At 42.5% G+C, this 23,844-nt stretch overlaps 1 protein-coding gene across 1 annotated transcript; it reads left to right on the top strand.

Annotated features, from left to right (window-relative positions):
• Positions 1-1,518: 1,518 nt before the first annotated feature.
• On the top strand, positions 1,519-21,845 carry stox1 (storkhead box 1). The gene is made up of 4 exons (XM_015944383.3): positions 1,519-2,009; positions 18,155-18,307; positions 18,451-21,076; positions 21,551-21,845. Exons 1-4 carry the CDS (start codon positions 1,643-1,645, stop codon positions 21,702-21,704), a joined length of 3,300 nt encoding a protein of 1,099 aa, XP_015799869.3. The 5' UTR covers positions 1,519-1,642; the 3' UTR covers positions 21,705-21,845.
• The last annotated feature ends 1,999 nt before the right edge of the window (positions 21,846-23,844 follow it).

Here is a 23,844-nt window from a genome sequence, read left to right as displayed (position 1 = left end):
TGCTGCTTCGCGTCTCGTGGGAAGGGCCAAGCAGCAGCACACGCAAGCAAGACGTGCTGCTGCAGTAACGTGCTGCTGACAGCTCCGGTGGAAAGGAGGGGTTAGAGCTGCTAAATTATGAAAGTCATATCATACATCTTTCACAAATGCTTGCTGTATAAGTACCACATGCACCATTATTGCTATAATTTCCACATAAATGAAGCAAAAGAAAAAAATTAACAATTTAGTTAGAGATAAACTTTATTGTCTTTATCTGACAGGTGAACTATGAGAGGGGTCGGTAAAAAAAAGCTTCATAGACATGTTTTGTATTTACCGTATAACTATTAGAACTTCAGAAAGTCACAATAATATCTGCTTTAAATGCTTTGGAGTATAAACATATTTACAGCTTCCCCTTCATTGTTCTGCTCTCTGTGCTTCCTGGTATGGACAAAGTGCGTGTCGGGGTGCTTCCTGTTGCAGTGAAATTCATCCTGATGCACTGGGGGGGGGGGGGGGGGGGGAGTAATATCCGGCTCCTACCAAAGCTTTATACCACTCCAAGGCTGTCTGGCCCCAGGCCTATCAGGGGTCCGAGTGCCCCAGAAACTAAAGACCCTCTGTGATATATGAAGTGTGGGTTCGCTTCAGGCTCTGTGTCAGTAAAAGTCGGGCTTAATGGGGTTAGGAGCACAGGGGAAGAGTATGGTTCTCATTTTAGTGGCACTAAACTCTGTGGCTGAGGTTCTTTTTCCTGAACCAGCATTTTCTCCTGCTACGTCACTGTTGTGAAATGCAATAAGTCAAATTTCTGTCATCCTAATACAATCTTCAGGGATTTATTTTCCGCATGAGACTGCTGTTTGCCACATTAAGCTGTTTGTGGTAAATTATGTATGTGAGGCGATAACCAAGTGCAAGAGGGAAAACAGCTTTTAGATTTAATTTCCAAATATCAAAAGTATAGGAATTCTCCATTTAAATATGCAGCATGCACATGCATGCAAACATGCAGAATCATGGACGTAATTTGGGGGGGGGGGGGGGGGGGGGACGGGACAGGGGGGACATGCCCCCCCACTTTTTCCAAAGTCCAGTTTTGAACCCTGCACTTTTTACCATCCAGAAACAATATTACGCTATATTAAATTGACACTGGTTGAGCTCTAGGACCAAGTGGAAAACAACTGTTTGTGTTGAAGCCTGTTTCCCATTAGAACATACTGTAAAGATACCCCACCCCCACCCGTGCCCCCCCACTTCTAAAGTGAAAATTACGTCCATGTGCAGAATTGTAGCTCTAATTGTAAATTTTAAGCATTTTGTATTTGAGTTTCAAACTTCACCTGTGCACACACGCACGCACACGCACACACACACACACACACACACACACACACACACACACACACACACACACACACCTGTGAGGACTCGGTGGGAGGTCCACCGGTGTGTCTCTGTAGCAGGAGCAGCAGACTGATGAGCACCTCCTCCTCTCCCGTCACCCGTATCCCTGGAAGCCAAAGGAAACCAACCAGTCGGGCTCAGTCTGCAGGTCGCACGGGCAGCGGAGGAATTCCCAGGAAAACCAGTCGTTCTTTTTGCTTTTTATACAACAAAAAAGATAATTTCGCGTCAAAATTATGACAGATTCATGCTGGAGTGGATGAGAGAAGGCGTTAGAGAGATGTCCCTGCAGCAGCGGCTCGTGCAGCTCTCCGGAGCGTCTCTCGCAGTGGTCTTCGGCCCGGACCAGGAGACTTTACGCGCTGCTGAGAAAAAACTCAGCGCCAACGGAACTCCGAGCGGACAGGAGATTTTTGCAGACTTCAAAGCGCAAAACTCACGCAGTTTCTGGAATAAGCGGCTCGTTAAGGCCATCGCCGACGTGCACTTTCAGGGATGGATGGAGAACCTGGTGCTTTTCGTTCAGGGGAACGCAAACGACCTGGAGGTGCTTAGGGAAGCGTGGATGCGCAGGGCTCTCAGGTCTCCGAAGGGCTTCATAATTAAAGCTGTCGGTACGTAAACGCACCAGCATTGTCATAAAGTTTTACTATGATGCGTTTATAGTCCTTACAACTGCCGTAAACACCAGAGCTGCTGCTGCTTCTACTGAAATCTGTCTAAGCGCGTGAAAGTGGTAAACACAAACCAACACAGAGGCGGCAGATTTACCTTCTTAAAGGGACAGGCGGATCTTTTTGTGTGGAAAATAAATATCTTACCTGTGAACAACCTCAATTAGTAGAAACAGAGATTTGATCCGATCAGACTGAGAAGCATCCCAACAGTGCCAGTTACAAAGTAGTAGGTTAACTTGTTCACCTTGACCAAACTAAACCAAACTCTACAGACTTAAAGAGTAGACTAGTCAGTACATCTTTGACTGGACCAAAAACATCTGATGTAACAAAACAAAACCAAACAGTAAACAGACTGAATGAGAATTAGAGGAGGGTGTTTACTGTGTGCACCAAAACCACTCTCCAGGCCATTCCTTGTGGAAACCAATAAAAAGTGTTAATGTAAACCCAAGTAACTAGGAAATGGTTTGATACCACACGTTCACACATTTTACCAGGAACCCTACTTCAAAATATCTGAACTAACATTAGTTCATAACATAGTTTTCATCAAATCAGCAACGAACCTCAGTCTAGAGTCAAAATGTTTTTAGAGGACTTTGCATGGGTCACTTATCTTAGACCTAAAAATAACAGCTCCTAATGATAATGGCACTTTGTCCTAATCTTGACACTTAATAGTTAACAGTAACATTAATAAAGGGACCCTTATTAAAGTGTTACAGAATAATCTTGAATTTTCTTCTTGACGACTAAAAACAGTCTTTTTTGCCTTGAACATAGGATCCACTTCTCATTTCCACCAATCTCAAACTTTTTTGTTGTGATTAAGAGATAGATCTCAGTAAGCCCTTGATCAATCAGCCTCCCTTAGTTGTTGGGACGAGTTTACCAGTGCTTGTTAACAAAGCTCCATGCAATCACGCATAATTGCTCCCATTTTCCAGCTCTGCTTTGAAGCAGAATGTGCAGAAACGATGAAGCTGGGGTGGAAATCTGTCTGCAGCCTCCTATAGCATGATCTCATAGGTTGTAAATGTCGACAGCATGGGCCTGACTGCTGGGGAAAATGACATCCTTGTGTGGGAGTTAGACCTATATCTTTTAAGAGATGCGCTTCATTAATCATTTTAAACCATTAAGGCTGCAAATGTTTACGCGAAGAAGTGACGTACAGCACTTCTACTCAAAAGATGTTGCACGACTTTGTCTTCTCTGCTGCCTACCTGTTGACTTTGTGCCGGTCCATCGGCTCTGCCAAGACTAGAAGTGTGCAGACAAGTTAATGGAGGAATGTGCAGACCACACAGAGGGAGACCCTGGGAGGGTGTGGAGTGACGGAGGAGGAGGGGGTTGAGGTACAGGCTGACGTGCCGTCCTGCTGTGAGACGGGTTGTGTCCCTGAGATTTGAGTCAGCTTAAAAAAAAAGGGCACCATATGGACCAAAAGTGATGCTGAGCCACTAATCATACTGGTGAGCAGCTACACAGGTGTGCACAGGCTGAATTTAACTCACACTAAGTAGCAAAGCAGGGTTGAGAGTCTGCAAACTCATTTGTGTGTGGACATGTCTGCTCTGCAACAAACCCTCCACCTCACAACGCTGCAATTTGTATGTAAATCAGCACAGACAGGCAGCCAGAGGCTGTTTTATGGCCTTCTCACCGAGAGTCGGTCAGCAGTGAATCACCGACTGCAGCCTCTTTTCTCCTCCCAGGATTAATAACCCCTCCGTTTCACAGCCGATCAGGGACTCTGGGAAAGTCAGACTCTTAGACTGATATCAGGCGTGGACTTGAAGGCCTTGACATTGTCCTGATATAAAAATGTCAGCAGGGAAACAGAAATGTTATGAGTTATGGCCTACGGTGAATTTTAAAACAGCCATATTTCCTTTCCCAGGACGGAGCAAGGTTGAGACGTGCTTTTTTTCTGCCAGGAGGAGCTAAGTGGATAATTCAGGGGGATGTAAAGTTGAAACTACCCAGATGTGGTCAAAGTTAGCCGACCCTTCAGACTAACAAACACGGCCGCTTTAATGTGGGAAGACTAGCGCAGTCGTGGCTATCAAGGTTAGCAGCTTGAGTCTACACAGACTGTTGCTCCATCATCCACCTCTTCTGAAGGGAGATATGAAGGAAAGGAGGTGTGCAGGAGATTGGGAGGAGTCAGCAGAGGTAAACAGACAGGGTAAGGAGTCAGCATGAACAGGCCGTTGTTATCGTTGTGGTAATGGGCCCCACTGGTACTGAGAATGACCTCCCCATTTTAAATCCCCCGAACGTCCGCAGGGTGTTCCTCATTCATCTTTGTTTGCTTTATCTCTTCATCCATTCTCCAAATGATGTCACTAATGACCAACGCGAGGGGAGTCGGCATCATTTCTTCTGACAGCTCTAACTGTGCCGTGAAAAATCAGTTCCAGGTTTCACTGACTTATTTATACAATATAAGCATGTGGTTTCCTGTAAAGGAAGTGCAACATGAGGACATCGAAATAAAAAAGAATTGTTGAATGTTTTGGTGGAAGTATGTAGCTCTAATTTAATACTAATGTTTTAAAGAACAAGTTCAGTCAAAAACTTGTTATTTTTTAAATATGATCGGTCACTAAACCCAGAGGTTTCACGTGCAGGCCGAACATGAAAATGGGCCTCCACCACTATTTCCTGCATTAGCCGCAAAAGGAAAATAGACGGGGAAACATTAAGGTCAGAAAAACCCACACAGTCACATTGTTTATTGTCTATTCGCGATGGGAAAGGCTGTTGTTGATTTAGCATCCAGGAGAGAGCAGAGCACGTATCGGCTAGTTGAAGCTAATTGCTAGCATTAGCAACTCCACAAATGGCAGAACTCATTCAGGCTTGTGTTATTTGTGGAGATAAAATATTAGCATTGCAGAGTGAACTGAGGCGGATGAAGAGTTGCATTGCTGTTAGCCAATCAGAGGCGAGATGTCTGAATATCATGAATATTAATGAGTAAGATGCTAAATCCTGCCGTTTCCTTTCCCCCACTCCTCCGACTAACTTCTGCTTCCTGAAATAGGAGGGTCAAAGCTTTTTCAGAGAATGGCAAAAAGAAAATCATTCAACTGTATTGAAGGGACTTTACAGAGTTTTTAATTTTTATGCTCGCGATTGCCCCCTCAGGTCAAAAGCGTAACGGCAGCTTCAATAGTAGGCTCGTGCACGAGGCGCGCATGCTGTACGTGCACACTCCTTAACGAAAATAACAGCTGAGACAGTCAGCTCCGTGTGTGTGGCCCAGAGGACAGAGGACAGGAGAACGCACAGCTAATTAATTAAATAATTTGGTTCTGTACCGTTCTCTTCAGCACAAACAAAGGTTTAAGATGGGTCAGTCCGTCAGCTTCACAGAGCTTCCCTTCCCTTGCTTGAAAAATTTTTCCAAAATGAAAGTTGAACCCACATCTTTTTTATCTGTGAGTTCAATGCCATTCGGCGAGTCTCAAATAAAAATTTAAACATCTTACTGTAAAAAAATATACCATTAATGTAAAAAATAAACTCTAAATAAAGTTTGTTCACATCTAGATTTGAACCTTGATCTTCCGCACAGGAGTCCGGCGCCTTACTAGATGAGCTAAATCGCCAAATATGTTTTTTGTATCTGTAGCTTTTATATCCTTGATAACAGCTGACACAACATTCAAAGAATGGTTCGGAGTGAAAATGGCTATTTTGTTGCTAATTTGCAGGAAATATCTAGAAGAAAGTAGCTAACCGTCCTCAGAAATGTAGCTAGATTCATCACTAGGCATTAGGAACAGCGACAAAGTCACTGAGTTGGCACTACCTCACTCTCTGCTGCTAAAGCTCCTGATAGCAAATGCTACGGGCGATGCCTGAGCATGAACGCGCATGAAGCAGCCTGCTCGACCCGAGCATCTCTCTTTTTCTGTGATTTTACTGAAAAACAGGTAATCACAGTAAAAATGCCAGGGCTCATTCTACAGGACCAGGGCATTGCAGGAGAATGTATGAAGAAGAAATTTATTATTTCTATACATGTTTTGGCTTCCATAATGCCCCTTTAAAGACCACAGCAGATTTATTGGGGGGGGAGGGGGGGGGGGGGGGACACGAGTGAATGAGATCTTTAAATTAGCCTTTTCTCCAGAGAGGTGTGAATTTGTTCTCTAAGCTCTGTTGAGAAGTTCACAAATTTTTGAGGAACGTAAGAGGCATCCTGCACATTTGGAACTTGGCATTTGACTAGCGCGCCTCTTATTGGGGGTTGTTGGCATGGCCTGCAGGGCGGAGGCCCAGGGGTTGACCCAGGACTTGTTACAGGGATTATGTATCCCAGCTGGTCTTGAGGCATCTGCTAATCCTCCAAGAAAGAGGTTGATGAAGAATGGCCCAGACTTGGTGACTTGGTGTATTAGTAGTTACGGTCATTTTACTGGGACTATCAACTGAAGTTACTCTGACTCCTTATTTCCTCAATTTATAGGCTTATATCAAGCTCTCCCTTTGAAACCAGGGGCTCTATATGACATTATCTGGTTCCTGCATAATTTAGAGTGCCACCATTGTCTTAGCAGCAGGATGAGCGTGAATCCTCGAGGTGAAACATTTATATGTAGCCAGCGCTTCCTGAAATGAGGCTTCCTGTTTCCTTCCTGCAATCTCTAAACTGCACACTGAGTCTCCTCTCTTCACCGTGGAAAATAATAGACTGTGGAGAACGTGGAGCATGTACAGCCTGATTTTGTTTTCAAAACTGTGCGTTTTATTTAGCTCGTCGCACCACAAGGGAGTGGAGCATTCTTCAAATTGAGTCTTCAGATGGTTTCCTGAGCCCAGACCCCTAAGCCTTGTTTCTTCTTTGTACTTTGTAACTTGAAAGTGTTGTGTTTTCACACACAGGGTGTTGCCTTTCATTTAGTCAAAGTCTCGCAGCGCTCCACTAATGGTCATAACTCTTCCAGATGTCAGCTTATTAACCATGACACCCCATGCCGAGCCAGGCGGGCTTTAAATGGCCCACCCTGTCCTAACTAAGCAGCAGAGGTCAAAGGTTGCAACCTCGCTGGTAACAAGCCACCCTGAGGTTTTTTAGCTTTAGGTGCAAACAGAGGAACATGCATCACTACAGTATCCAGGTGCTTATTTGCAACTCTGGTTTCAACTCATAAAAAATAAATAAATACACAAAATATAAATGTGCATACATCATATAAAATCAGAATCAAGTTTATGAATACAGATGCAACAAGTTGCTTTATTTATTTTTGTGAAAAACAGTTGGATCGATATTAAATCTAATGTAATAGATATTCCATCTGCGATATAAAGTCAGACTTCAGTCTTATAATACTATTAATTATGTGCTATATGTCAGTGCCAAAATTATGTCTTTGTGCATATCAATGGTTTACTTCACTCCTATGTTTAATACATTTGCAGTGGTCTCTAGAAGGAACGAATGCCTTGTAAGTCATTCTCTGTGGTAAAAAGCTCCCGCGGGCCTGTTTTTAGGACGCAGAAGTGAACCAGTGAAGAAAGTAGCTTCAGATGGCAGAATCTGGTGTCTTATTTCCTGATATTTGGACATCTCACCTCTGATTGGCTAACAGCAACATGACTATGCCGCTGACTCTGTTTCCTCTGCAACATCAATGTTTTATTTCCACAAATAACACAAGCCTGAAGGAGTTCTGCCATATGGTGGAGTTGCTAATGCTAATGGTTAGCTTCTACTAGTTGAGATGTGCTCTGCTCTCTTCTGGAAGATAAACCAACAGACTTCCCCATCACGAACCAAGATGGGTGAGCCCATGAACGTTTAAGTAACACTGAGCAGTTTCCTTCTCATTTGCCCTACTGTTTGAAAGTGGAATTACAACTGTCGTAAACAACCCTGCCGCAGCCTGTTATAGCTAGTGCTAACAACAAGCTAACACTAACATGAGCCAACTAATACTAAAATAAACCACAAAGTAAAGATCCCCACTGTTGGACAAAAAATATTATTACTTACAAGCCCAGTGGCAAGAAATCCAGGTCACCCGGTTCGTCATTTTGTAGCCTCCTTTAACTCCCTCAAACTGGTGTAGGGCGGTTCACTCTGGTTTTAGCATTTTGCTTCACCTACAAAGACATTACTCTATTACGTTTACTTTCAGGCTCCGCCATGAAGTCAACAAAAAAAGCTAGCTTCTTTGCTTAAAGTTAAAAAAAAAAAAGATCTATTTTTACTTTAAGTGACAGTGTGACATAGGTCTGTCAGGCTTTTCTAAAGTGAATATTTTTCCATCTATTTTCTATCTGAAACTAATGCAGGGAATAGAAGCAGAAAACTTTCATATTCAGCCTGTATGTCAAACTCAGAGTGTTTGATCATTGTCAAGAATATAAGTAAAACAATGTTTCTCAGTGAACATACTCTTAAAGACTTGAAAGTTGGTATAAATATTTACTAAATCTTGATTTTGTTTTCGGTCATGTGTGGTGGAATGGCCTCATGCCAGCAAAAACAGCTGAGGAGTTGCCTCTTTATCCTTCAGATTACACATTCAGTCATCAGCCGCTTGTTTTTCCCTCACGAGACTCATCTGTCTGTCTCACACCAGACAAACGGCTCAACACATTTTTGTATTTCTTCAATTCTTCATTTCATGCATACAGTGTTTTATTTGTTTGCCCAAGTACTGATGTTGGTTCTGTCAGAGTAGAGCGCTGTTTTATAGTATTCCAAGGAGCTTTCAAGAATGGCCCAGAACCATGTGTGGATCAGTTGTAGAGCAATAAAAAGCTATGTATCACACATGGCGGGTATCGTAGGGGAGTTCTGCTCTGGATACTGGGATAATAAACACAGGAGTCTACTGCACCTTGAGCCCAGTTAAACTGAAGGAAATGGGTTTCATCTGCAACCAATGACAGCTATCATCCTTGATTAACGAGCGCTGGAAATCTATTTAGATTGTGCATATCTAGGTTTGGTGGTTAGGGGTGAGTGGAGAAATGCCCACATTATACAAACAGCAAGCCCCTGATTCAGTTTCAGGTTTCAATTTAAAAATTTCCTGCATTAGTTTTCCTGCTTTTCTGTCTTTTTCTTGCATTTCAAGTTGTGGGTCACGAGGGCAGCAGCCTATGCCAAGAGGCCCAGACTTCTTGAAAGTGCCTCTGGAGTCACACAGGCCAAAAAAACTCGATAGGACTCTTACTTCAGCTTGACTGCGTCCACCAGCGGGTTCGGGGGTTGCCACCACGACAGGCACCAACAACCCTGGGGCCACAGCTCCGGTCAGCTGCCTCGACAATAGAAGCACGGAACCTGACTCACTTGAACTCAATGTCCACCGCTTCCTTCAGGATGTGTTCGAAATTCTGTCAGAGGTGGGAATTGAAGCTACTTCTGACAGGACACTCTGCCAGACGTTGTCAGCAGACCCTCACAATACGATTAGGCCTGCCAGGTCTGACCGGCTTCCTCCCCCACCATCAAAGCCAACTTATTAACAGGTGGTGGTCAGTTAACCACTGGAGTGTCCAAGACATGCGGCTGCAGATCAGATGAGACAACAACAAAGTCGATCATCGAACTGCGACCTAAGGTATCCTGGTGCCAAGAGCACACACAAACCTTTATGCTTGAACATTGTCTTCGTTATGGACAATCCATGACGTGTTCAGAAGTCCAGGAACAAAACACAGCTCAAGTTTAGATCAGTTCCTCCAGTTAATACAACAAAAGCTATATAATTTCTTATTCAATTACTTAAAGCAGTCATACAGAAATCCTTTAAATGTTAAATTTAGAATCGTGAAGATACACTTCACACACTAATCAGTGGGATATCTTCAGTAAAGATTTAAAATTGTCATCTGAAACACGTTATATGTGTACAGGTGTGGGTAAATAAGAAACAGAGCTGTAAATAGCTCCAAAGGGCCATTCAATCGCAGATTTTTCACCATTCAACGAGAAACATTAAAACATGGACTGGGGCTTAGAGAACAAAGGAGATGTACTGTGGAGCAGAAATATCATCAACAGACTCCACATTCGCCTTGGAGTCCATAAAAGCGGATGAGAACCAGATATGAGGTGTGGTCTATTAGGTCTAAAGAGGTTTGAAGTAAAACGTTGGGATAATACCGTGTGTCTAATGTGTCTGCTGGCATTCTCGTGCACTGGTTTTATGTTACCAACAAGTTAGTCCGGAGGTTTTGAGTTCTTTGGAACAAAACAGAGTCCTGTCTGCATTTATATTCATTGAACACCTGGTCGTTAAACTATGACATATGATGATTTCAGCTTGTTTTATTCTATGAGTAAAACAAAAGCTTAATTTTATGGTATTACAGCTATAGGGGCTTGTCAGGTTTGGCTTGTTTCCAAATCTGTAATAAAATGCATTTAAAACTTTGCGATATTTGGTTTTAAATGCTTCTTTTATTTTGGGGAATCTGCTGGGTCCATCTTTTTTGTTTTGTTTTGCATTTGGTGACTTGCTGCCACAGTAAAAGTTTCTATGGTGACGAGAGTCAACACGAACCAAGCCTGCTTCTATTCTTTGTCCACAGTTTAACTCATGAATACTCTTTTGTGGGCACTCTGTCTTTTTTCCTTATCTGCCCCGATGCTGCTTCCTCTAAATGTGCTCTAAAACGCTGATAAACCACCATGGTCGCTCCAGCTATGATTAAAGAGAGAAGAGCTATTTTTTTCTTATTTTCCCTCCCACCCTAACGCCTCAATTAATATTTAAACACTTGAACTAGGAGAAGCTTAACCATCAATCAGCTTGATTAAATATTTACCCAGAGTTTAGATTTTGGACTAAAATACTAGTTTTATTGTTAGAACTCCATCAATAAGGTTATAAAATAACATTATGCTGAGTTTTAGCCAAAATTTCGCGACATAAATGCTTCTGAATTGTCCTCCGGGACATAAAACTGTTACGTCGGTCTGGTTGTTGAGACTTTTGGGCTGTTGTTGCTTTCTGAAGGGATCTTTTCACTAAGTTTATTGGGCCATTTAACTACAACGCCCACATCTGTGTGTTGTTTGCCATTGAAAGACACAAACTCATAAAGCACTTTAAAAACATGCAACGCACTCCCTCACACACACGTATGAAAGGAAGGTCAGACTGCTAAAACCAAAGGGAAGTGGTTGTGGAAAGAAGTTGGGACTTCAATTAAGACTAAAACGTACCCGCTTTACGTGAAATCTGACCGTATGATTGTTTGACATCGTCTCGCTGGAGATTTTGCACAAATCTTGCATGTGCAATCAGCAGATGCACTGAAGCATGCCCCCTCATAAGGTCTGTAGGAGACAGGGAGGGGCTTTGCAGTTGATCAGACTGAATGCCATACAGTGTTTTCTTGATGAGGGAGACTGAAGATTATGTTGTTTGCAAAGTGGAATCCAGAAGATTAAACGATCGCAGGATAAGATAAGTCTGTGCGTGTTTGAGGGGATAAGCCTCCCAAGAGGCCTTGGAGCGAGTAACACACACCTGGTGTTATAGACTGATTTTACCTGCAGTAGCACGAAGGAAAAAGACACTGTTAATGTTCTTAGCTTTAAAGAACTGTTGAAATGCAATATGCCCTGGCTTATGTAAAAAACAGCTTGTTTATAAAAGACGGATTAACCGGCAGCCAGAAGGCCTCTTATTCACCAAACTAGCATCAATGGGAAAAAAAGGCTTTGCTTCCTTTAACATGTTTAATCAGTTGGAAAAACTAGGATTGGAACCAAAAGAGTCAAAGTTTATGCACCAACATTAGAAGATGCAGGTGTGCACTGATGCTCAAGATTGTCTAGATTAGAAAGTTCACTTCAGCTTGCTTTCTACTCAGAGCTGGAATCTCTGACATAAAGTAGTGGTTTACTAGTTTAATGGATACAGCTGCAGTGGTGGTCTCTAGTAGGAATTAATGTCTTGTAAGCCATTCTTGGGGGGGGGGGGGGGGGCTGAGCTTCAGACGGCAGGTTTTGGAGTCTTATTTCCTGATATTTGGACATCTCACCCTGGATTGGATAACAGCAACGCGACTCTACCACTGACTGCAAATAACACAAGCCTGGAGGAGCTTCTGCTGTGTGGTGAATTTGTTAACAGTTAGCTTAAACTAGCTGAGACATCCTCTGCTGATTCCTGGACGTTAAACCAACAACAGTCTTCTCTGTCGTGAGCCATAATGGGCGAGTCCAATAATGCTAATTCACAGTGTGACATAGATCTGTAAGGATTTTCAAATCCTAGAGGACATGGGTGTAGAAGACTATTTTCATGTTCAGCCTGCATGAAAAACTCAAAGTGAAGGATTATAATAAGAAAAATATAAACCAAAGTTTTTCAGTCAACCACACCTTTAAAAGTGGAACAACCAACCGAAGCAGTTGAAAATTTTGATTTCTCGTAAAATCTGAGATTCTCAACCATCCCTGATCCCTAGGATTAAATATGGCTGCCTCACACATGAAAACTTGTGATAGTGGTAACCTACAGATTTTTTACTTTTATTCATATCTCATTAATTGAGTGACTACTAACTTTTAGGAAAAAACAGATTGCAGAGAACTTGTAACTGGAACTTGAATGTCTCACATTATTCTGACGTTCCTCTGACTTAGGGTTAGGGTTCTGCAACTTTTGTGTTTTTTGTGTTATTTGAGTAACTTTGGGTTAGGGTTAGTGTCATTAACCTGATTCCCTCCTAGATTAACAGACAAAAGCATTTTGCATTAACTTTCCTGGTCCATCACTGCAAATGTCTTTTTCCCAGCTGCAACTGAGACACCATTGTTGTCACATGACACTGCTTGCTTGTTGCAAGAGTCTGGAACAGGATGAGTCACACTGGAAATTAATAATGTAATTGTCATTAAGAATAAATAATCAATTATTTTTTGGGTCATTATTGGTTCAGGTTTGTTTGTAGACCACAATGAGTTACCCCATTAGGACCTGGTTTCCCATAAATCCAAAACCAATAAAACATTTAATTAAAAGTCCAGATTTCTGTTTTAAATTTGATGCTCGATGAATGCATCTAAAACCTGTCTTCCCCTCTCAGGACTTGGTGGTCTAAAAAACATTCCTATCAGTAGAGCCCTTAAACTGTCAGACTAATAAGCGGACCGCATTTCAAATGAAATCATAGAGTGTTGAATTTTACAAGATATCTACTGACCTGTTTGACGGATCAAATGCAAGCCAAGCTTGACGTCACATGTTTTTTTTTAAATCGAGGGTTGGTAATGATTGTGAAACAAGACGATGACTTCAGCGCTATGTCTAGTGAATGAATTTGAATGGCAGCCACGAGTAATGAAATACCAATCATCAACGAGGCTTTGTGCTTTTTCACAGGATGCACTTTTGTTATCCTGCATGTTGGATTCTGTGGATCCGTGTTTCTAGTGTGGACAGGTTTTTAGTGTTGAACGTAACGCAATCACATGTGAGAAAAACTCGTGCATCTCAGAGGCCCGCTACACAACTCTGCCATGTGGCATTGATCAGAGTCAGCAGCCGAACAGATCTCAGAGGGGATGGAGGAGAAAGGGTCTCTGTCAATCTTCTCTGGTGTGTGAACCGTCACATTTAGACATTTTTCATTGTTTCTCCACCAGGCAGCAGCTCACATGGACAGTTAACAACACGGAAATACATACGATTTTTCCACCCAAATTTTTCAGTTGAAGCCCTTTTGGTTCAAATATGTATTTTGATATGAATTTACTTCATTTTATGAACTTGCAGAAGACACACTCACATTAAAACATAATCATCACCAAGTTTAATTCCAGTTTCCAGTATTTAACAATTTTCACGGGTCGTGTTGGTGCTCCTTTAAGGGGTTACAATAAACTTCTGCTTCCTCTTACTTGCCTTAGCACGAGTCCCATCCTGTTTTGACTGTTGAGCCAATGTCCAACCCCCTCCCCGTCCTTGTGGCACGGGACTCGGTTGCCATGACGCCTGGCTGGGTATTCGTGGTGCCTATGAAAGGGAGTAATGTTGGATTCCCAGTGTTAGATTACAGCAGCACAGAGGTTCGTTCCCCCGGGGAGAAGCCGGTTCTCAACTTCAATCGTCCAGCTCGTCTATTTCAAATAAGCTGCAGAAGTGTCTTTATTTACCAGATTGGGAAAGCAGGTGTCATACAAGACATCCCTCTTTAAACCAAGGAAAATGTTACTGAAAATAGCTCAGCAAAGGAAGCACCGTTGATTCCCCGGGAGAGGGACGGTAATCTTCCCTGTCTGTTCATATCTTATTGACCTTATGGCTGTTGACAGAGGATAAAAATGGTGTCTATGCGGACTTCCTTCAGGAAGTTAATAACAATGAGGAGCTAAGTCAGCAGCACTAATTCATCTCAGAGGACAACTGCCATTAGGATATTCACTCGGAGGTTTATCCACCTTAATGCCTTGTCTCAGCAGAGGGATCGAAGATTTTCTTATCTTTTGTTTTTCTTTTGAAATCCCACAGGATCCATTTTATTAAGAAGTACCGCCCCCCTCCCCTCTGTGAGCCTTATGAGCTTACAGTGTGCTGATATTTTGTTTTAACAGACGGAGCTTAGCAGGTTTCTTATCTGGGGTTTATGGCATACCTTTACATTTAGGATAATTTGTCTCATGACACATTCTAAGCCACGAAAACTGAGTGTTAATGCTGCCAATAGAGAATTGTTTTACATTTTTATGAGCATGAAAATAGAATATATGGGCCTTGCCAGTCCACATCTCTATAAGCTAAGCAAAGTATTCAAAAGCAATGACTGAAGAAAGAAAATTTTTCATTTTAACACAGTGGTCAAACCCCGGCTTTCTCCGTTCAGTAATGGCCGGGAAAGACTTTATGTGGAACGGGTTCCTTTTCACCTGCAACAAAGTGTAATGTTTTGAGCATCCCGGAAGCGAGGGGTAGCTATCATTACATTTCAAGTGTATATTTTTACCCGCTACACTTCCAAAACATGCCAAACTACACAGTTTAGATTGGGTCAGAGAGGAAGTCAAAAATAAAAGCAGTAAAAAACATCTGTAAACTTTCAAAATAAAAGTAACGTGCAGATAAACAGACGTCATTTCCTGTGAAACCCCCGTAGTCGATGTATACAGGACAGAAATTAAACCACAGACCCTTTTAGATACATGCAGTCATCTTTCTCCTTGCTTGTTCTTGTGTGGACTTCTGAGATCATGCCTGGTGGTGGTGTAATTCTCTCATGATTTTGAGACTTTGTGGGATCAGCGGTGTAGGAGGCTTTCGTTCCCACTTTGTGGCAGAATCGCTCCTCGTTGGAAGGAGCGAAACCCCTCCGCTTTGTTACATGTCGTTTTCACCATCTGGCGGAAAGCCAGGGTGTGAGTTTTAATCAGACGGCGATACTATTGGCTGATTCTGATTCATGTCAGAGACCAATTAATGACTATAGAAATCTAGACAAAGTGTAGCAGCAGCAAAGGATTTTAGCCAGCAGGTTGGTGAAGCCGTGCTAGCCGCTGGCTAGCCCCAGCAGGTTTCCCATTGGCCTGAGCAGTTTTAGGTCTGTCCAATCACAGCACTATATGTTTCGTAGAGAGATTTGGGGGGCTTAGCGCCAGAGTTGTGATGGAGAAAGCACAAAGATGGCGACTGACGCTTGTTTGAAATGGCATAGGCATCAGCTTTGGACTATTTCAACTCGGGCCTTTCTTTGAAAGATAAAAAAGTTGTACTTAAGTAATTTGTTTTGAAAAGGATGTATTTACTTCTTTTTCCTCTTCTTCTTTGATGCTGTATGGTGGACTTCCCAGTAGACTAATTTCCATAGCGATTTATACTTCACATTATTTGTTGCTCTGATGGATCCATTTGCATGTGGAGACAGTTTAAAAGACGACCGTAGTTTTAAGCCCCACAACTGAGCGCTGTCTATCGCTCGTAGCCTGACTATATATCTACCTGTATAGGATGGATCGCCAGGTAAAAACTGACAGAAATACTTTAACTAAAACTACAATTCCACAAGTGACAACTTCCACATTAAGATCTGGTATTGCTAATTAGCGCATAGTGATGATGAGTTCATGGACTAGTAAAATGCCTTTTTTTTTGTGCTGCTTTTCAATAGAATAGAATGGAAAGCCTTTATTGTTATTGTACATGGTACAGCTCAATTGGAGTCCACTCAACGCAATGCAATGGTGCATTCAAGGACCCAAAAAACGACAGAGAAAGGATCTTGCAGATTATCCAATCACTGATTAAACCAATCACACTTAATGTTGCCCAATTTCAATCACAAGCAGATTTTTGGGTGCTTGTCTATGAATTCTCCAGCAAATACGCACTTAAAAGGAGATTTATGTGCATCTCCTGCTTTGTGCATTGTGAATTTGTTGATAAAACAAATTTTTATTGCAAAGCTCAAGTTGTCTATAGACTAACTTGCTTTGAGCTGTCACTACCTGTGTCATACGTGTGTTTGTTCACGCCGTCCTGCAGAACACACTTTGATTAGCTGTATATTTTCCCTGCCTTGTACATAAGTGGCTCAAGTGTGAGGCTGGTAAATGTTTAGTTTACATCAAGAGTGAGCTTGGCAATGTTTTTTTGACCGCCTCCGGCTCTTTTGGAGCAGATCACTGAGTCACATAGACGCGCCATATGTTAAAGCTTAAGTCTAAATCCACACATTTATACACAAGTTTCCTTGCTTACCACAACTGACAAAACTGGAAAGCACATGGGGACGCTCGTCAATAACAAAAACAAGTTCAAGGCTTGGCTGTGGCTGAATTTAATTATTTATATTTCTGTGTTTGTGTCTGAGGCAATTTCAATGTTGAGTTGAATTTGTGGAGGATCATGTTTTATATCTCTTCTGTTGATTTGGACCCCCCCCCCCCCCCCCCCCCCCCAAACCAGGCCATATGCTAATCATTCATCAGTGAAAGAATCCGGTCTGGTTTGGTGCTTTTACTACACCCACTAAACAGCTCTGTTTGCTTTTTATTTGTGAACTTTAAAAAAAAAAACATTGTTTGAGTGTCTGTATTTTAAATCCTGACCACAGAAGGACAAATAAACAGAAACAGTTTAAAGGGGCATATTATGACTTTTATTCTTGAGTGACAAGTTAAAGGTTGATACAAAACATGTTTATGACGTTTTTTGCACTAAATCCCTCTTCACCGTGTCAGTACCTTCCAGAATGAGCCGTTTCAGGCTCTCTCACTTTAAGGAAACAAGCTGGAGCTGGCCACGCCCAGCCATCCTCCACTCAGGCTGCTATAAGCTGAAGAGCTCTGATATCTGGGAGCGCTCTTGCACACGAGAGGTGGTTCTATTCTAATTTCTCTATTTGTGACATCACAAACAGGGACTTTTTGAAGCGGCATGTTTTAGGCACAAATTCCTAAAATCTAACAGTGACAGAAAACGGATAGACACTTTTTTTCTTGTTTGGGGTGCTTATTGAGGCAACAGAGACCCACATGATTATTCTAAGCTGTCCTGTGGTTTTAAAGGCAGGATTATTTTATGATTTGAAAACTTTGAGGTGACTGTTTAATGAGCTCCGATATTTTGTTTGAATGTAAAAATCTAACCGTCTGTGGAGTCAAGCGGAGTAAAAGGGGATTTAAAAGAATGAGTTATAAACTGTTTGTATTTAAAAGATGGTATCTGCCTTGTTTCTCCACTTTTTGGTCCTGTCAGTGAGATGTTTGTGTTAGAGGTGCTCCCAGACGTGTACTGCTGTGTGATACGGAGGGGGCGAGGATATCTGATCTGCTCAGCAGGCAGACCTGTGGTCATTTCAGTTGGAGTAATGAAATTCTGTGGTCTGTCTCAGTACTGCTGGAATTTCAAATGCAGTCGAGCATGGTTCATGTAACTCACATAAATAGACCATCAGGGACATGATTAAGAAAGTGGTTAGGGGAGGAATGTCAGCTTACAGAGAAAGAGAGAGAGAGAAACCACTCTGACCAAGGTGTGTTTATGTGTCTTTGAGCAGTCCCACCTGTTTCACCCAGCTATCGGTTTGTGTGTGTGTGTGTGTGTGTTTTCCAGGTGACCTATCCCCCGTGCAGATGTCCCCGTTTCCTCAGTCCCAGTTCATCCCTCTGGCAGAGGTGCTGTGTTCCGTCATCTCCGATATGAACTCTTCCCAAATCACCGTCACCCAAGAGGCACTTGTTAATTACATGAGCAAATCGCATCCAGGTATATTCAAAAAGATCATTTCTCATCTTGCTTGTTAGAGGAATAGTTCTTGGGAAACACACCAATCCTTTGAAAGAAATGTGTGTGGAGGTTTATTTGACGAATCTCCAGGTCTAACAGCCTTCCTTGTCTTTGTGCGTCAGGGATAACCATCCCCACTCAGGACATCCTCTACAATACACTCGGCACACTGATCAAGGAGCGGAAGATTTACCATACAGGCGAGGGCTACTTCATCGTTACTCCTCAGACCTATTTCATCACCAACAACATGATCCGAGAGAAGAACTGGTGGACTTCTGGCTCAACAGATGACCCCCCGTTATCTCCTCCCATAACTTATCTCCTGAGCAATGACGTCTGTGCTGAGATCAATCAAACACTCCCCGTGGCCCACTGTAAGTCATGCAGCTGTTTCGGCCCTCACCAACTGCCCTCCAATAATGCCGCCACGACAGAAACAACTACCATCCCTCCCTCTACAGTTCCTGACCAGCATTCTGTCTCCGTGTCCATAAGCGAATGCACAGGCAAAAGCCTAAAGTGGCCCCGACCCTCCGATCCCAAACCCACAGTTCAGCATCAATCCACTTCTACTGCAGCAGACTGCCAGGCAAGTGAGATCAGCAAAACGACCGCAACCACTAATGCCACTGGGCGAAAAGAAAAGGATAACAAATCTGGGAGGAAGTTTGGTCTCAGTTTGTTTAGGAGGAATGGAGGTAAAAAGGAGAAGCCTAAGAAGGAGTATGCTTCATTTTCAAGCCAGTTCCCTCCAGAGGAGTGGCCAGTGAGAGACGAGGATGACTTAAACAACTTGCCTCGTGATCTGGAGCATGCCATCATCAAGCGCATCAACCCTGAGCTGACTGTGGATAACTTGACACGGCACACTGTCTTGATGAAAAAGCTGGAAGAGCGGAGGGAAAGGGGAATGAGCAGGGTTTTCGATAGAGGGCTGGACAAAGATGAGAAGGGAGTGGACAAGGGCATGTCCACTGATGCCCTAACGTTCTCCAAACACAGGCATCACCATCTAACTAAAACAGGGGGAGGGAAACGATCTTCTCAGAAGGCTTCTCGCAGCAGGAGGAGGGCCCACTCGTCCAGAGAGAAGCAGAAGGACAGGGTTAAGAATAAGGCTCCCCTATGTGCAGACATTGATCCAGATGGGGAGGATTTAATTCCAACTCGGCTCAAAGTTGAAATCCCTGTTGATGCACCCGATCAAATGGAAGAAGCTGGAACTGTTGAAGGAAAATGTCTTTATAAGAAACGCATAGATAACCCTTTCCAGGCTCATCCAATCAAAGATAACGAGAATGTCATTTCCACCGCCAGAGAACACAGAAGACGAGAAGTGAAAGAGGGGAAGACATCTGGGCCAGGGAGAAAAGAACGAACGGGTCATCGCTCCAAATCTTGGGACCCACATCGAGCAAAACTATTAGCAGAAGATGGGGAGAATGCAATAAAATTCCCCTCATCTGAAGACAGATACGATTATGTTCAGGAGAAGGACTTTGCCCCCGATCAGCTGGTCCAGTCGGACACCAGACTCAACAGAGAGCCACCTCTGGACTACAACTCAGCCTATCTACAGAACAGCATGATCAGGACAGGTGACAACGTTCTACATCAGGGAGAAAAAGTGGAGATATGGGAGAGAGATGACAAAAATGGTAATTTTCTAGAGGTGCAAGAATATAAAAGTATACTAGACCAAAACCAAAATGAGGATGTTGGTATTTCTAAAATCCATCACTACTGCATTACAAACAGTGTTGCCCCTACTCATCCGTATGAGCCAGTCATAAACCACTCATATGACTCAAAGCTTCCTTGGCCCAAGCCCTCTCTGCAACGGAAACATTCCCTCAGGCTCCTAAGTGAACAAAGGGATGATAGTCAGAAACCCAAAGTGCTCCGTGGGACTGCTCCTAGTGAAGACCACCAAGAAATGAGACCAGTCACCCACAGAGAGCAGAGAGCCTTCAAACATGATGAGCAGCCCGAAAAGACACCTGAATGGACTCCCCTGGTCACAGACAGTGAAGGGTTTATAGAAAAAGACTTTAACCTCTATCAGAGACCAGCTGCACCCGAGGATGACGACGCCTGTAGCTCTTTGTGTCTTAATAGTGATGAGATTATTGATCATCAACATGATTACCAAATGGCTGTAGAAGACTATCATGATCACCAGCTAGACAGTCAGTGTTTGGGACCCCAAAGTCACCATTTCCAAGCCAACTTTCAGCAATCACAGCTCACCTTCTGGGAAGATTCTGTGGATAGTTGTTCAAAAGATCTCTCTCCCCCTGCAAACCAGAAAGGATCTTCCACTGACTCCATGAGACCTGGAGAGAGCAGCTGGACTAGATCACAGAGGAGTAAATCACCAGGGACTCAAAGTGAGCCACTTCCCATGAGAATTACTTTGATCCAGGGGGGGAAACTATATGGATCTACCCAAGACGCGGACTTTCCTAAGGCGTGTGAAGCTGCAGACAGTAGCATTTTTGATTACTGCCAGGCCAGTGAGGCTGAATCAGACTCTGACACTATACGGAAGTCAGCCGACGAAGGTGACGGCGAGTCTGCGCATTGGGCTGCTGATGTGGAGGAAGTGCGGGAGGATGAGTTTGATGAGAAGAGTCTTCCTCAATGCCACAAGTCTGTTCGGAGCTCCATCACTGGAGCCAGAAAATCTGAAGAAATGGTGGAAAGCCGGAGCATCACAGGAGACAGTGGTATAGATTCCCCTCGGTGAGTGCCTGTTCATTAATAGTGTCTTGTGATTGTTTAAAAAATCAAATAACTTTTATAAAAGCTAAAGAATCTCTAAAGTAAGACATTTTCAGCTGTGTGCCCACACACAAATGTAAAGCCCAATATATCTGAAGTGGCTTTTGGCTAAATAAACCCAGCACCGAGGTTTGTTAACCTAGAGGTCACACGCCTGTGGTCTGCCTTACTCCCAAATGTGTATTTTACTTTTAAGGTAAATTACAATAAAGCTGAAAAAACACCTTGTGGCCAATTACGGTATTCAATGTTTGGACAGAAGGGAGCCATTTCTGATAATTATGCGTAATTGCCGTGCAGCACTTAAATACTCATTTCAAATTCTGAGAGGAAGAAAAGACTTTTTTGTGGCGCTGAACTCCCTGTGCACCTGGGCGTTCAGGTGGGGCGGATGAACGTGCCACACTCTCTAAGTGCTATGTTTTGCTCCCACAGGACCCGTGTCAGTCTGACGTCCAGCAATACTGTGATTCTCGAAGGTCTCAAGAGGAGAGGCTTCTTGCAAAACCTGGAGAAACTGCACTCAAAGAGCAGTGCCATTCGGCCGCAGAGCTCGCTGCTTCAACTGACCTCTGTGATGAACGTATAGCAAGTCCCTGCTGAAATGTTTCAGCCAATAAATTCAATAGGTTCTCCACATACCCACAACAACTTGTGGTATTGTAAAAATATGTACAGTCAAATGTATCTTTGTATATGTCTAAAGGAGTCAGTTACATTTCTCTTCAGAAACTGTCATATGCAAGTTTTCTCCACTCACGTCTTAATGACTAAAATATTCTACAGTAATAATTTGTTGTAGATTGTTCATTTTTGTTGACATTTAACAATTATTACAAATAAATATATATATATCCAAACTTTTTGCTTTCTTTCGTGACATGCTGTGGTGGTTAAGAAGTTTTGGCAGCAACCAATGAAATCAGGTGTGTTAAAAGAGTCTCACACAACTGTGGAAAACTTTTGCCTCTTTTCTTTACAGAAGTGTTATGTTTCAACTACATTAGTGCATTTTCCTGCATAGATGACCTAGTTCCATCCAGGTACTGAAGCAGCGAAGCAACCCTACCATTACACTGCCACCACCATGTTTGATTGGTGTGACGGGATGATCAGATTCTCCATTTTGGAACTCTTCCATGGAGAATATTTGTGCCGCATCTCAACACAGGTGCGCTCCTTCTTGGGCCCTTTGCATTGCTGGGCAGGAGTTGCTGGAGGGCCCACACTCTAAACTGAGATCAAGGAGGGACCGGGCCTTCTCAGTAATGGTACCAACCCTTTGAAACGAGCTCCCCCTGCAGTAAAGCAGGCTCCATCTCTTCGGGTGTTTACATCTCGCTTGAAAACCCACTTTTAGCAGTTTGATGGATCTCTTTTGCTAGTGTTGAATCGTGACCTCATGACCTCTTAAGCAAGTAAGCCCTGCAATGCTTTAGCTTTTGTTCTGGGTTCATTTTTCAAGAACAAAGCTTTGTTTAGAAATGTTTTTAGCCTTTGAAATTATTTTATTCTGCAAGTGTTGCCAGTAGAGCTGAACTCAGCTTACCGTTTTAACACTTGTGGTTTACCAATCACTTGAATTACATGTATTAAAGGTCAGGTTTGTTTTTTCTGATGAAATACGACCCCCCCCCCAAAAAAGTTACATGATTTGTTAGGATCAAATACAGCAGTTTGTCAACAAATAAAATGTATATTTCATTTTATTGCTTCATGAGTAGGCATTAACTTCAGGGTAAATTGATATGAAGATACGCAGCCTCTGCTGTGCAAGAATGCAAACTCGTGCAGTGAAATGTTGGGAGATTCCCGAGGACTTTCCTCTCCCATTGACTTCGTTTTTACTCACATCTAATTTAAACCACAAAAATGTTCCAACTGTAAGGACTCCAACCACAGCAACAGTGACATCTTGTGGACAAAATTAGAAGCTACAGGCTTGAAGAAAATCTTGAGAAAAAAAGGCTGTTTGTCTTAAGTACACTGAGATTTTACTGGGTTTAATGATTTCATTAATTAAATACCACCAGAGTCAACAACCTTTATTTTTCCATAGATGTGCCATTCAAAACGGGGAAGAGGTGTTACAAGCATTGCCCTTAAAGTCTATATTTTGCACATTTTTTCTCTACAATGAGGCCATTGACAAAAATCAAAGGGGGGAAAATAGACAATATGGTTGTAACAGTGTAAACGCATGGTAATATACATGAAAGCAAAAAAAAAAAAAAAAAAAAAAGAAGAAAAGCAAAACCAGACATCAAATTAAAATGCTGGGTAAGTTTATATAACTAAAGACTCCTGGAAAACCCTAACTCTTCTCAAATAACTCTGCATACATTTCTAAGTAGCATGCAATAAGGCACCTAGCTAACACAAGGAAGAGAACTATGCTACAGTCTGATGCACAATCGTTAAAAAAAAATTAAAACAATATTGCTCACCAAAAAGTTTCACTCTCATTAAAACTGCCTCGTTCCCTTTCATATAACCCAAGCCGTGTCTAAAAAAATACAGTTTGTAAAAGATATTTTACACACATTAGTAAATAGAGCGTAGTTCATAGACTTGAGGAAAATCTTGGAAGTTTTCCTTCCGTAGTTTCAGTATTCACAACCTTCTGTTTCGGACCGAATAGTTTGCAGAAATGTTATCTACACACAGGCAATCAGTATCCAAAGCATTAAAGTAGAACATTTCCTGTACATTTGAGATTGGATTGTAGC

The sequence above is a fragment of the Nothobranchius furzeri genome, chromosome 12 (assembly GCF_043380555.1).
Source record: "Nothobranchius furzeri strain GRZ-AD chromosome 12, NfurGRZ-RIMD1, whole genome shotgun sequence".
Lineage (NCBI taxonomy): Eukaryota > Metazoa > Chordata > Actinopteri > Cyprinodontiformes > Nothobranchiidae > Nothobranchius > Nothobranchius furzeri.
The sequence above is the reverse complement of the archived record's forward strand: the minus strand, read 5'-3'. Positions and strand labels throughout refer to the sequence as shown.